This window comes from Emericellopsis atlantica, assembly GCF_019669845.1.
Source record: "Emericellopsis atlantica unplaced genomic scaffold F5Z01scaffold_14, whole genome shotgun sequence".
Lineage (NCBI taxonomy): Eukaryota > Fungi > Ascomycota > Sordariomycetes > Hypocreales > Bionectriaceae > Emericellopsis > Emericellopsis atlantica.
Genome location: NW_025764716.1, coordinates 499,136 through 511,082, shown reverse-complemented (window position 1 = coordinate 511,082; position 11,947 = coordinate 499,136). Strand labels below are relative to the sequence as shown.

Below are 11,947 nucleotides of genomic sequence, written 5' to 3'. Positions count from 1 at the left end.
CTCATGTTCCCAAACAGGAAAGGCTTCGAGACCCAGAAACAACTGGAGGCAAACCCGAAAAGGTGCCTGAAGTTAGCGTGCGTGACCGGAAAATTAGGAAGACACACAGAAACACTTTAAAGTCGCGCGAATTCTTTTCTTGTTCCTCATCTTGCTTCACGAGATCTCCCATCCCAACTACTTGCGAATCTGACAAGATCAGATTGATCCCAGGCATTCACCCTTTACATTAATTAATACACTCTCTTTCACCGATCGGGCCACGTTCATCATGGGCCAACCCTCGTTCGAGGCGTCCAACGCCATCATTTACCTCACCTATGGCGCCTTCCTGTACGCGCCAGCATTCCCAACGCTTGGAGGATTGAGGAGAGCTGACGAGATGCAGTGTCATGGGCGTCACCGTAGCCTGGCGTCTTAAGGATAAAAGCAAGGATAACTTCTTGTCCGCCAACAGGACGCAGACTGGTACAACTTCACCCACACGACAGACAGCTCCTCATCGCATGAGCTTTCTCTCTCCCTGGTCTCGGTCCCAACCCCCATGAACCTGGCGTGCTGACTTCTCGCAGCCTTCCCTCTGGCACTCAACTTCATCGCTTCGGGTGAGTAGAGCAGCCTTGCTCTCGCCAAATCCAGCGGTAGCGACCAAATCAGCGATTTGCCACGAGGGGTATACACTGTTCGAGTAGACCGCCGCCACTATGCGCGCGACAAGGTTCGTATCAGCAAACCATAATCTTTGTGTTCTCGTCTCCCTTCTCTGCTCGCTGATTGTACAGAGGAGGGAGGCGAGGATGCGGCTCACTACGGGCGCTGATTCGACGTGACAGATGGGTTTCCCACGCTCTCCGCAAGGAGAGTTGGGGAGACTCGTCTCGCTCATGGACGAAGAGGCTGAGATTGTACCGTCATACTCGATCAAGTTAATGCTTGCGTGGGAAACGTGCTGCCGCTCCGATGCCATTCTTTCCCCCTACCAAAGATGTTGACATACTAACAACAGCTTCAGCACTCGGATCCGGTATCCTCTTCTCGTATCCCGAGCTGGCGACCATCACCGGCGTACAGGGCATGATCATCTACTCTCTCGCGTCCGCCCTGCCGATGCTCTTGTTCGGATGGCTGGGTCCCATCATTCGACGCAAGTGTCCCGAGGGCTTCGTCCTGACCGAGTGGACTAGACAGCGCTATGGCACAGTGACCATGCTGTACTTGAGCTTCATGACGCTGGTCACGCTGTTCTTGTACATGATCTCCGAGCTCTCCGCCGTGGGCCAGGTCGTAAACTTGCTGACGGGTCTGGATGGCTTGCCCGTCATCATTGTGCAGGTGGCTATCACCACCATCTACACATGTGAGTGTGATCATTGATCGGGTTGGGCACGTCTCAGGACTCTTGCTAACGACATGACAGCCATGGGTGGTTTCAGGATCTCATTCCTGACCGATGTCGTGCAGGGGACCATGGTCGTCGGCCTTATCATCATCGCCTCTATCACTATCGGCGTCAAGGTGGACGTCAAGCCCGAGCTTGTCCGCGACTCCCCCCTGCTCGAGCCCTCGCTCCTTGGGTGGCAGCTCATCTACATCTTGCCTGTCGCTGTCTTCACCAATGACTTCTTCCTGGCCTCATTCTGGCTGCGTGCGTTCTCGTCCAAGACCGACAAGGATCTCTGGATTGGCGTGTCCATTGCTACCGCTGCGTTGACCGTCATCATCACCCTCATCGGATCGACTGGTCTGATCGCAACCTGGTCTGGACTTTGGCCCGGTGATCCGCCGCAGCTTGGCTCTGTGGCCTTTTTCTCATTGCTCGAGGCCCTACCGGCTTGGGTCGTCGGCATTGTTTTGGTCATGGTTGTCAGTCTGAGCACGGCTGCGTTTGACAGCTTCCAGTCTGCCATGGTTTCCACCGCTTCGAATGATCTCTTCCGCAACAAGCTCAATATCTGGGTCATCCGTGGGCTCGTCTTGCTCATCATCATTCCTGTCGTGGTACTGGCGCTCAAGGCACCTTCCATCTTGCAGATTTACCTGATCAGCGATCTTGTCTCGGCCGCCACTATCCCAATCCTCTGCCTCGGCTTGATGGATAGTTTCTACTGGTGGCGCGGCTTCGAGGTCGTGGTCGGCGGTCTTGGTGGTCTTTTCACGGTCTTCATCTTTGGCACCATCTACTACGGCAGTGCTAAGCAGGGCGCCGAGCTTCTCATCATCCAGAACGGCTTGTATGCCGACGACTGGGGTGCCTTCGGCGCGTTCGTTGCCGCTCCAGTCGGCAGCTTCATCTGGGGCTTTGCCGCCCTGGGCGTGAGGCTCGCGTTCCAATACGTCATGGCCAAGAGGCAGGGGAAGCGATTCGATGCTCTGGACCGCCCCGAGCCCGAAGCACCGGTTGCCCCTGTGGCGCCCGTGGGTGACGAGGTTTCTCAGGAAGACAGCGTCGGCCCCAAGGCACCTGGAAAGTTCTTCTGATCAACGGCAACCGGTTGACGACCGCGGAGCATCAAAAATGGTGATGGGAAGGCGATGAGGATTGCTGCTATACAGGATGCCTATGTAGTGGCAAGGGGGGGGATTTCGGCGGTGATGGATTTGTTTGTATCTATGTCGTACATGATGGGTTTGGACCAGGCAATCAATGCTCTCCATATTACCTGCAAAAGCCCGTCGTTGGATAGTACAGTATGCTTATACAATATACAGATGGTACAGGGAATCCCCTTTCGCTCATGCCTTGGCCTTCTTCTCCTCAGTAGGCTTCTTGTATCCTATTTCTGAGCCGAACTGCTGGAGCAACCGTTCGTTGAAAGAGGACTCGGCCTCGTTCCACGATTCCAATGTCGTCGGTTTCGTCGTCTGCCAAATCCTCCACTGGCTTACTGGCAAATATGCACCCCTGCGAAACTCCCTCCTTACCACCACGTACTCCAGCACTCTTTGTTCCTTGACGTCGTCGCCCTTGTGAAGGCGTTGTATCGAGGAGATGGCCACGACAGCCTGCTCGCCCATGAGGAGATCATCCGTAGGGCTGACGTTTGTCGCCATGTAGCTCATCAATCGCGGGTACAACCAGCCTTTGTTGAATTCGATCTCGAACGACATCGTCTCGCCCGGCTTGCGCTTCTGAATCGCATGGATGTACTTCTTCCCGAACGCCGGAGTGGCTACCTTCTCGATCGTAGCCACGTCCCCTGCGGCGAACGCTTCCAAGAGATCTCGGTATAACGCTTGCGCGGCCGGCGGAATCCTGGACTTGTTCATCTTCCATTTTGCACGGCCAAAAGTCGTATCTGCGCTTTGCCATTTGAGGACCAAGTTGGAGGCACAGACTTGAGCCCAGGCTTTGAACCGGAGCCATGAGTATTGGAAGAACTCGGGGCCGAGATATTTATGTATCGGAAGGGAGACGAATGTTTCTAACAGAATCTGTCAGCAAGGAGGAGAATGGCAGTAGTGGACTGATCCGAGTGCGTACTGGGAAACAGGGGCTGCGTTCCCAACTCCAGCTGCCTGCGCACCATGTCGGCATTATGCCCTGCGAGTGTGAACCCATCAGTTTTCTTGGTCGGCTTTTCGAGGTGGTCTCTTTTGCGGTTATGGAGTCTCAGCATTCGCCTTTCCTGGTCGGGCGAACGAGTGTTGTAACGGACTTGGTTGAGCGGGGGGAACAGCGGGCGCCGCAACGGCACAAGACGAGTGGTGGACGACATGGCCAGAGGTAGCAAGCTGGAAGACGAGAACGGGGAGGAGATGGTCGGTACTACCGGGTGTGTAGCCCCATGCTTGGTTCGGCTTGGGGATGGGCGGGTTTGGCGTCGCGCGTGGAAATATTTCGAGATCGCCATGTCGAGGCGGAAGAACTCCGGTCCGCGATTGGGACAGGGCGAGCGGGTGTCAATTGGAAGTTTGACCGTGCATTGTCGGCTAATTCGAACCACAATACTGGTGCAAATCACCTAACTCCAACCATAGCATCATCGCGAACCAAGAGGCTCGAGGAAGTCCTTCTCTGGGGAGGATAGCGTCGAATGAGCTGCGCGTGCTCACAGAAATTTCCTGAGGCCAACACACACCAGAAATAATGCGCGCGACTACACAACTCTTGAACAAGGGCGTCTTGGGGCGAAGCTGGGACGAGCTCGCCCGGCGCACAAGCATTGGTTCGTCGCGCATCCTCACTTCTCTCGTCTCGACTGACACAAGCAGCTTTCAAGCTCGAGGCTGTAAAAGGACCCCAGGGCCCCCGTCCCCTATACGACTTCAACTCACCCTCCGCCATATCATCATGTATTCTCATGTCCGACGCTACCATCGGCGGCTCCTCCGTAGCCAACCTCGACCTTGATTCTCCCTCTTCCACATCATCACAGGCCTACGCCCGCTTCCATGGCTCGATATCTACCGCTCTACCTTCCGACAAACCAACCATCCAAAGAACAGGCTACGCCGCTTTTCGCACACCGAATCAACATCCAACGCTCTTGGGGCGGTCGTACTGGGACATTGATCCCTACACATATCTGGCCATGCGCATAAAGTCGGACGGCAGAGCCTATTTCATCAACGTACAGACAGACGGAGTGGAACCGTCAGATCTCCACCAGCACAGACTATTTGCCTCACGGCCGGGGGAGTGGGAGACGATTCTTATCCGGTGGAATGATTTCGTGAGGACCAACTTTGGCTTTGTGGTCGAGCCGCAGACGGAGCTATTACGACAAAAGGTCAAGACCGTGGGCATCGGCCTCACGGATCGCAAAGAAGGGCCATTCGAGATGTGCATTGAAAGGATATGGGCCACAAATGATGTTGAAGAAGGAGACACCATCGTGGACAAGAACAAGGCGATGAGCGAGGCGCCATCGGTGGAAGGGCAATTACGGACAAGGAAAGGCGAAAAGATACACTGGTAGCCTCGAGCGCTGTACGATTTGCAGGACGTGTGTATCATATACTCATGTATGTAGAACCATAACGAACATTACGAACCACCCGAGCTTAACACTTCAGCAGTCTTCTTCAGCGACACGTACGCTGCGGCATAATCGGCCGCCAGCTCCATGTCCCCCGACAGCTTCATAATCATGGCCTTCTTGGCCATCATCTCGCATTGTTTACCAATGTCCTCGATGCTCGAGTAATAGTCGAATGCCTTGTTGACGGCCGCCAATGCGGCGGTCATATGCTCCGTTCGCTTTGTGGACTTGGGCGGCTCTTGTCCTGCGAGGCCCATCCACGCATCCGCCAGATATGCGTATAGTTGGGCTACCAGGAGCAAGGAGTCCGTTTCTATGGCGCGGGGGATGACGGCGATGAGGATCTGACTCGCCGCGTCAAACTCGCCAAACGAAACGAGGATGCTGGACAACACGCCCAACGCGTCCCACAACTGGAGGACCAGCCGTGCGCGCCACGCAATGTTGACAGCGTTGATCGCAACGGAGAATCCTCGTTGTGGGCGTCCAGCTAGACTCAGCAGCTTCACCTTGCGCAGCAACATGTCGACCCGGAGCGCAAGATCTCTATTCTCCTCCCGGAATTTTGCCAGAGCCGCATTGGTCTTGGTGAAGGCACCTTGTATGTCCCCCCGCTGGGTGAGGTATTCAATGTGAAGCGAGTCAATGAGGCACGCCATCTCCAGACTCATGTCGTCCGTTCTGGACTGTAGCAGTTGATACAACAGCTGCTCAGCTCCACGAAGGTTGTTGTGGCGCAGATCGCGTTGAAGCTTGAGGATACCCCGGTACTTGTACCATAGCTGGCTGGTCTTGAGCGATCTCAACGAGTTCTCGTCGAGACTCTCCAGTGCTTGAAGGCCCTCGTCATATCGACCTTTGCGCACGAGGCCTGATGCGAGCACCCAGGTGTGATTCAGCTCGTCGTCAAAGGCCGCATTACCCATGTGGCATTGCAAGAAGACCTCGCTGACCAAGCCAGCCAGATATGCAAGGCCAGTCCTGTCCCAGTACGCAGACCAAAACAAGGCCTGCGTCCCCATCACTCCTTTCACGTTGTATTTCAGGGCCAGGTGTGAGCTTCGTACCATGTTCTCCACAGCAGTGGCTGTACTCTCGCCGTTGAGCAAACAAAGCTTCGCTTCGCTTAGCCACACTGTGCAGTAGAGGGGCCACATCTTCGCGTCCTTTGCGTTGACACGAAGATAGGCGAGGATCTTCCTGCTCGTGCCCAGAACGCCGTTTGAGTCGTCGTCACGGGATCTCAACTGGCTCACGAGATATGGTCTGGATTGTTCGAATTGAAAAAGCCAATTCAACGCAAAGTTGAGACACCGCATGTCCTTGTTTTCTCTGGCGGTAGTGACAGTCTCGAGCATCGCCTCGTATGCCTCTTTGTAGCAGCCAAAGTCCGCCTGGAGGACTGCGTGGTTCATCAATCCGTATTGGTACGAGCTCTGATGCTCAGAGTGCATAGCATAGTCGAAATATCGATGAAGCAGATCGAAAGCAGTTGCGTAGTCGCCTGCTTGCCATGCATTGAGGAAGCTAGCCCAGTTAGCATCTCTGGGGCAGACATTGACTTGGACCATACTTCAAGTAGTGTGCTAGACTGGGTATTGAAACCGATTCGCGCAGCAGTATGTCCAGCTGCTGTCTCAAATCCGGTGCAACTCTGGCACCGTACTCTGTCATACGTCAGCGCAAAAGTAGAGCATTCAGATCCTGGTAGCGCACTTTGCATTTGCTCAATCTGGAACTCCAGCAGAGCCTCGACGTCGCTTGTACTGACTGGCAGGGCACTTGCGTGCTCTCCAGCCAGTATGCCATCATAGGCTATGAATGTCAACCTGGACACAGACTCAGCATCCCATTCTTGCCCCTCCGCTGTGGAGAGCACTTCGTCGAAGCTCAGTCTTTCGAATCCCGGGAGCTTCCGGCGTAGGTAGTGAGCTGTAGGCTGTCTGTACTGCACGAAGCTCTTCCACAACTCAGTTGTGTCGTGCCACTGTAGCCGCCCAAGCTCGGACCCTACACGGCGGATGAACAGGCCAAAGAGTGAGTTTCGCGAAATCTTGATGCCCACTTCGGGTTCTGGGGTTCCTCCTCCTGCTTCGTGTTTGAGCTCCTTTGCAGTTTTCGCCAGTAGCCTTGGAAGGTTGGCGAGAAACGCGTGCATCGCATTGAGGGAGTTTAGATCCCACATTTTCCCCAAGAACTGATCCCACAGCCGCCTCCCTGGGAACCCCATCAAGAACGGGTAGCTGCCCAGAAGCTTCTCAAAGTCTTTGATGGACACCACGAGACTGATCGTTCGCTCTGCGTTGGCCCATGCTGACTTGTCATCAGTATTGCACGAGCGGTTGTGCGTGTCGCGATCGACCAAGTTCGATGTGATGAATGAGAGGACTGGCAGGATGGCATCGTGCGGGATGGCTTCCTCGGTGTAAAGCTCTATGAGTACGAGCAGGCCGATCTTGGCAGGTGTGAGGTAGCGAGCCATGTTTGAAGAGGTCGCCTTCACTGTTTGACCAAGTTCATGGCTAGAATTGGCGACGCGTCGGCAGTCATATGTATCGTTTGACGACCCTGATGCTCAATGAGACTCTGATACGAAAATTTATCGCCAGTCAGGTCGTACCTGAAAGGACAAGTCTTCGTTTGTGATTCCCGAGGATACTGTAGCGTCGCGGTTGATGAGCAACCGCGATTTGTGGTAGGCGCGATAGTCAACGACTGGAGCTGCGTGAAACTCGCCTACCCGATACTCAAGACATCTTCCAGACGAGAATGGACACAACACGTTCAGTAGGCATATCTGACGGGCAATGCTAGACTAGAAGGCAGTATTGAAATTAAAATAAACATTTTTTTGCCTTGCCAATTTAAGTCATACATCAGAACTCAGTGCTGTGATGCCGAGACAGCATCCACACCAGAGTTGGCCGGGCTTTTGTGCATGGAACTGCGTGCCAATATCAATTGATACATCCTCGAGTCATTTCACACATCTTTCCTCCCCATAGCGTGACGAAAGTTCACATAGAGTATTCACGAGAAGATGTTGACACCGCACGCGTACTTGCACAAAGGGAATATAAATTCATGTCCAGTTGGGACATTCAAAAGTTTGCTCCAAGAGCATCTCTAACATCCGCCTAGTACCAATGTCCTTCGCTGATCGGAATCTGCTTTAGACCTTGTCTTTGCGGTGGAAGTTGACGTCGTCGTTCCAGCTGTCTGGGTTAGCAAAAGTGTTCCGCCTCGTTGAGCTGCTGCCCTGATCAGATGCCACTATCCGAGGAAAAAAACTTACAAGAGAGTCTATACAATCGTTAGTTCATGTGCCATTGTAATTCAGACGTTCAGTCTTACCTTGTCGCCGTTACCCCACTGGTAGTTCTTGGTGCGGATGTTCTGGTAAGCGTACTCGGTGCGCTCCTCCAGAGGAGGCATGTGGTCCCAGTGGCTCCAGTGCTCGTTCCACAGGTAGTATGCGTTGGCTCCAGCAAGCAGAAGGCAGGGAGCAACACCGCTGCAGTCAATGTCAGCCTTGTTCCCTTTCCCAGTCCATGTCGGTCAAACTCGGCATCTCGAGTATCGTATTTGAGCGGGTTTTGGCAAAGCCTCGGAAGGCGGCGGTGGGCGACATACTAGAGGGAAATCTTCCTCCACAGCTCTGCAAACAGTCAGTATGCGCTTCTTCGGGATCAATTGGCTTCGGGGAGCGTACCGGTGGTGCCCTGAGCGTGCTCCTTGATGTGCTGGCGCTCATTGATGAACTCGTTGGTGCTGGCGAAGCGACGCTGGGCGGGAGCGCGCAGCTGCTGGGTGAGGCGCGGCGTAGCGCGAGAGACACGTGCGGCGAGCATGATGGCGGATTGTTTCGATCGGTGGGCGTTGTCGAAGTTTGGGTAGCGACGATAATATGAGGTGACTTGAGGTCATTGCCGAACCGAAGCTTGAAGGGCTGCGCAGGGGTGCCTGAGCATTGAGGCAGCAAGCCCGTCGATCGCACGTGACTGCGCGGGTGCAGCGCGACCGAGGGCGATGGCAAGCCCGCGACGTGGGGCGTCTGTTTGGACATGACGCCCATCGTTGACGAGTCTTGATCAGCACTGAGCGATTCTGAAGGCTCACATTCGTGTGGGCTCTCTGAACATTCAACTCGCTGCAATCTCGACATCATCGTCGCTCCGCGCACCTATCACACACAGTCTTTGATGGCGAAGTCTGCCGTGTTGCTGGCACTTCCTCATGCTTGTGCACATGGCGTCTGTCTGGCTCTCAGCGACAGTATTGCCAATATGTGAGGTGATGATATGAGTCGTCAGACATCATGGGTTTCCGCATTACAACATGGAATGGTAAGATTGTTCCACTAAACCACGGCATCATACTGACTCCAATTTAGTCAATGGCATCAGGTAGGCCAGCATTTGCCGGAACAAAATGATACCTTGTGAAGCTTACGCAAGCTTAGAAATCCGTTCGCCTATCCTCCATGGAGAGATCAGCGAACATTTCAGGTATGCCGAAGCTGAACAAGCACAGATCTGTGGGACTGAATGAAGCAGGCAATGTTCGACATCCTCGAAGCAGACATTGTGATCATCCAAGAGACAAAGATCCAACGCAAAGACCTCCGCGACGATATGGTACTGGTTCCGGGGTGGGATGTTTACTTCAGCCTGCCGCGACACAAGAAGGGTGAGTGCTGCCAGGCGCTTGCGTGGAAACAATAGTTGACAAGTCAGGCTATTCTGGGGTCGCAATATACACTCGCAACGCTACTTGTGCGCCTATTCGCGCCGAAGAAGGTGTAATCGGCGTGCTCTCGCCCCCCAAATCCTCGACGAGCTTTCGCGACCTCCCCAAGGATCAGCAAATTGGCGGATACCCTCGGCCAGGACAGCTCTCAGGCGTCGTAGATGAAGCCATACTCGACTCCGAGGGACGATGTGTCATTCTCGAATTTCCCGCGTTCGTACTGTTGGGAGTCTACAGCCCAGCAAATCGAGATGAGTCGCGCGACGACTTTCGAATGGGCTTTCTGGAGGCTCTGGATGTGCGAATACGCAATTTGGTTGCCGAAGGCAAGGAGGTCATTCTGACTGGTGATCTCAACATTGTCGGCTCTGAGCTGGACTCATCGAACGTCGCAGAAAGTCTCAAGAAGAACGACATTACCATGGAAGAGTGGCAGAGCCTTCCTTCTCGACGTCTCTTCAACCAGTTGGTTTTCGGTGCCACGGTCTCAGGCAATCGAGATGAAGGGCGAGAACAACCAGTGCTGTGGGACCTTTGCCGATGCTTCCACCCGACCAGACAAGGCATGAACACCTGCTGGGACACCAAAAAGAACACCCGTCCCGCGAATTACGGCAGCAGAATCGACTACGTGCTCTGCAGCGACGGGCTCAAGTCCTGGTTCGTGGACGCGAATATCCAGGAGGGGCTCATGGGGTCTGACCATTGCCCGGTGTATGCCGTTGTCGCGGACATTGTGGCACGGACCAGCAGAGACATCCCTTTGCTCGACATCGTCAACCCCCCAGGGATGTTCAAAGACGGTCAGCGCCAGCGCGAGTGGGGACAGAAGGACTTACTTCCCCTGTCTGCGAAGTTGATCCCCGAGTTCGACCGCCGACAGAGTATCCGCGACATGTTCACCAAAAAAACAAGCAATGGCCTGAACAGTTCGGTCCAAACACCAACGACGCAGTCAACAACGGCCCCGCAAACTTCGCTCGAGGAATCAGTAGGCTCAGACTTCAGTCGTATAAGCAGCAATGGGACAGCCGTGGAGTGTTCCATTGCGAAGAAAAATGGTCCGAGCGGCGATGCTATACCTGCTGCCATTAATAGGAGCCCCAAGCAGACGACCGCACAGAAGCGTTCTGCAGATTCACCTGGGACGGCCGATGCAACCACAAAGTCGAAGCGAAGCAAATTGATCACTGATAATGCAGCCAAGAACAAGGTCGCACCAGGTCAGCGAACTCTACAGGGGTTCTTCAAGCCCAAGCCCACGTCGTCTACCAAAAGGGAAGAGGATGCAGCCTCTGTCACCAACAGCACAGTACCGACCTCCCCTGCGCAGGCGGCTCTTGCATCGACTGTAGCCCCCACCAACCGCTCACCTGCCAAACACAAGGAGGGTACGCCACCACCGAGGTCCGAGCTCGCAACGCCCGTCGAATGGCAAGAGAAGGTATTCGACCCCATCGAAGCGAAGGAGTCCTGGTCAAAGCTCCTTGGGAAACGAGTGGTCCCTCGATGTGAGCATGACGAGCCCTGCATCAGCCTCCTCACCAAGAAGCCCGGTGTCAATTGCGGTACGTCCACGTCCACATCCCCTCCTCGGCCCTCGTCTCCGCATTCCGGATTTAGCCTTTGCCCTACCCCCATTGTCGACAATCCCACTCCCACGCGCAGGCGCCACAAGACTAATTTTGACACTAGGGCGATCATTCTACATCTGCCCCAGACCACTCGGCCCTTCCGGTGAGAAGGAGAAGGGGTCTGAGTGGCGCTGTGGCACGTTCATATGGAGCAGCGACTGGAACGGGTCGTCGAGCTAGCGAGAACTTCGAGAAGGATTCCACAGTCAGCTCAAGATCTTAGAATGGCTGTGCGCCGACGGTAACTTCGCTCGCCATGGTCCACAGCATTCCTGGGATTTGTACTCGATTGCACCCCAGCGTCAGGAAACGACTGCAGAGCTGATCACGACGGCCAGCGTCTTGGAGACTGGCACTCTTTCAAAAACGAATAGTCATCAATAGGAATAGTGTATTCAGTATAACGCCGTTACAAATGCAATGCTGTGCTCAAGGTACGAAGCTGACAATCAACCAAAAGCTTTTGTTTCCGATGAATTCACTACCTCTGGTAACATATCGTCGTCATATCCTGCCTCAACATGAGCTGTTGCTGGATGCTTGTCGTTCTAAGCTGGCCATGCAGACATTTGCTTGTCGACA

At 54.3% G+C, this 11,947-nt stretch overlaps 6 protein-coding genes across 6 annotated transcripts; 3 read left to right on the top strand and 3 right to left on the bottom strand.

Moving 5' to 3' along the window:
• Nucleotides 1–271: 271 nt before the first annotated feature.
• F5Z01DRAFT_622672 (urea transporter) lies at nucleotides 272–2,478 on the top strand (the record flags this gene model as incomplete). Its single annotated transcript, XM_046261282.1, has 4 exons — nucleotides 272–333; nucleotides 389–468; nucleotides 1,013–1,357; nucleotides 1,418–2,478. 4 exons carry the CDS (start codon nucleotides 272–274, stop codon nucleotides 2,476–2,478), a joined length of 1,548 nt encoding a protein of 515 aa, XP_046118082.1.
• Nucleotides 2,479–2,733: 255 nt separating this feature from the next.
• F5Z01DRAFT_674472 (uncharacterized protein) lies at nucleotides 2,734–3,716 on the bottom strand (the record flags this gene model as incomplete). Its single annotated transcript, XM_046265046.1, has 2 exons — nucleotides 2,734–3,422; nucleotides 3,482–3,716. 2 exons carry the CDS (start codon nucleotides 3,714–3,716, stop codon nucleotides 2,734–2,736), a joined length of 924 nt encoding a protein of 307 aa, XP_046118081.1.
• Nucleotides 3,717–4,087: 371 nt separating this feature from the next.
• Nucleotides 4,088–4,919, top strand: F5Z01DRAFT_674471 (complex I intermediate-associated protein 30; the record flags this gene model as incomplete). The annotated part of the gene is made up of 2 exons (XM_046265045.1): nucleotides 4,088–4,166; nucleotides 4,213–4,919. 2 exons carry the CDS (start codon nucleotides 4,088–4,090, stop codon nucleotides 4,917–4,919), a joined length of 786 nt encoding a protein of 261 aa, XP_046118080.1.
• A 68-nt stretch (nucleotides 4,920–4,987) lies between these two features.
• F5Z01DRAFT_681648 (anaphase-promoting complex subunit 5-domain-containing protein) lies at nucleotides 4,988–7,464 on the bottom strand (the record flags this gene model as incomplete). Its single annotated transcript, XM_046265712.1, has 3 exons — nucleotides 4,988–6,509; nucleotides 6,556–6,649; nucleotides 6,699–7,464. 3 exons carry the CDS (start codon nucleotides 7,462–7,464, stop codon nucleotides 4,988–4,990), a joined length of 2,382 nt encoding a protein of 793 aa, XP_046118079.1.
• Nucleotides 7,465–7,785: 321 nt separating this feature from the next.
• On the bottom strand, nucleotides 7,786–9,025 carry F5Z01DRAFT_656099 (cytochrome c oxidase, subunit VIa). Its single transcript, XM_046263557.1, has 5 exons — nucleotides 8,695–9,025; nucleotides 8,616–8,640; nucleotides 8,337–8,496; nucleotides 8,278–8,285; nucleotides 7,786–8,197 (listed from the first exon to the last, which is right to left on the bottom strand). The coding sequence occupies exons 1-5, from the start codon at nucleotides 8,831–8,833 to the stop codon at nucleotides 8,155–8,157; spliced, it is 375 nt and encodes a 124-aa protein (XP_046118078.1). The 5' UTR covers nucleotides 8,834–9,025; the 3' UTR covers nucleotides 7,786–8,154.
• Nucleotides 9,026–9,030: 5 nt separating this feature from the next.
• On the top strand, nucleotides 9,031–11,663 carry F5Z01DRAFT_119472 (DNA lyase). Its single transcript, XM_046257472.1, has 6 exons — nucleotides 9,031–9,328; nucleotides 9,376–9,388; nucleotides 9,445–9,490; nucleotides 9,539–9,671; nucleotides 9,719–11,299; nucleotides 11,427–11,663. Exons 1-6 carry the CDS (start codon nucleotides 9,301–9,303, stop codon nucleotides 11,543–11,545), a joined length of 1,920 nt encoding a protein of 639 aa, XP_046118077.1. The 5' UTR covers nucleotides 9,031–9,300; the 3' UTR covers nucleotides 11,546–11,663.
• The last annotated feature ends 284 nt before the right edge of the window (nucleotides 11,664–11,947 follow it).

Excerpts from the sequence above, each read along its gene's own strand:
- F5Z01DRAFT_656099 (XM_046263557.1), bottom strand. The coding sequence starts at position 8,833 with ATGCTCGCCGCACGTGTCTCTCGCGCTACGCCGCGCCTCACCCAGCAG. Across the intron at positions 8,641-8,694 it reads GCACGCTCAGGGCACCACCG|AGCTGTGGAGGAAGATTTCC; the intron begins GTACGCTCCCCG and ends GACTGTTTGCAG. Across the intron at positions 8,497-8,615 it reads TGGAGGAAGATTTCCCTCTA|CGGTGTTGCTCCCTGCCTTC; the intron begins GTATGTCGCCCA and ends CATTGACTGCAG.
- F5Z01DRAFT_119472 (XM_046257472.1), top strand. The coding sequence starts at position 9,301 with ATGGGTTTCCGCATTACAACATGGAATG. Across the intron at positions 9,491-9,538 it reads GAGATCAGCGAACATTTCAG|GCAATGTTCGACATCCTCGA; the intron begins GTATGCCGAAGC and ends TGAATGAAGCAG. Across the intron at positions 9,672-9,718 it reads CCTGCCGCGACACAAGAAGG|GCTATTCTGGGGTCGCAATA; the intron begins GTGAGTGCTGCC and ends TTGACAAGTCAG.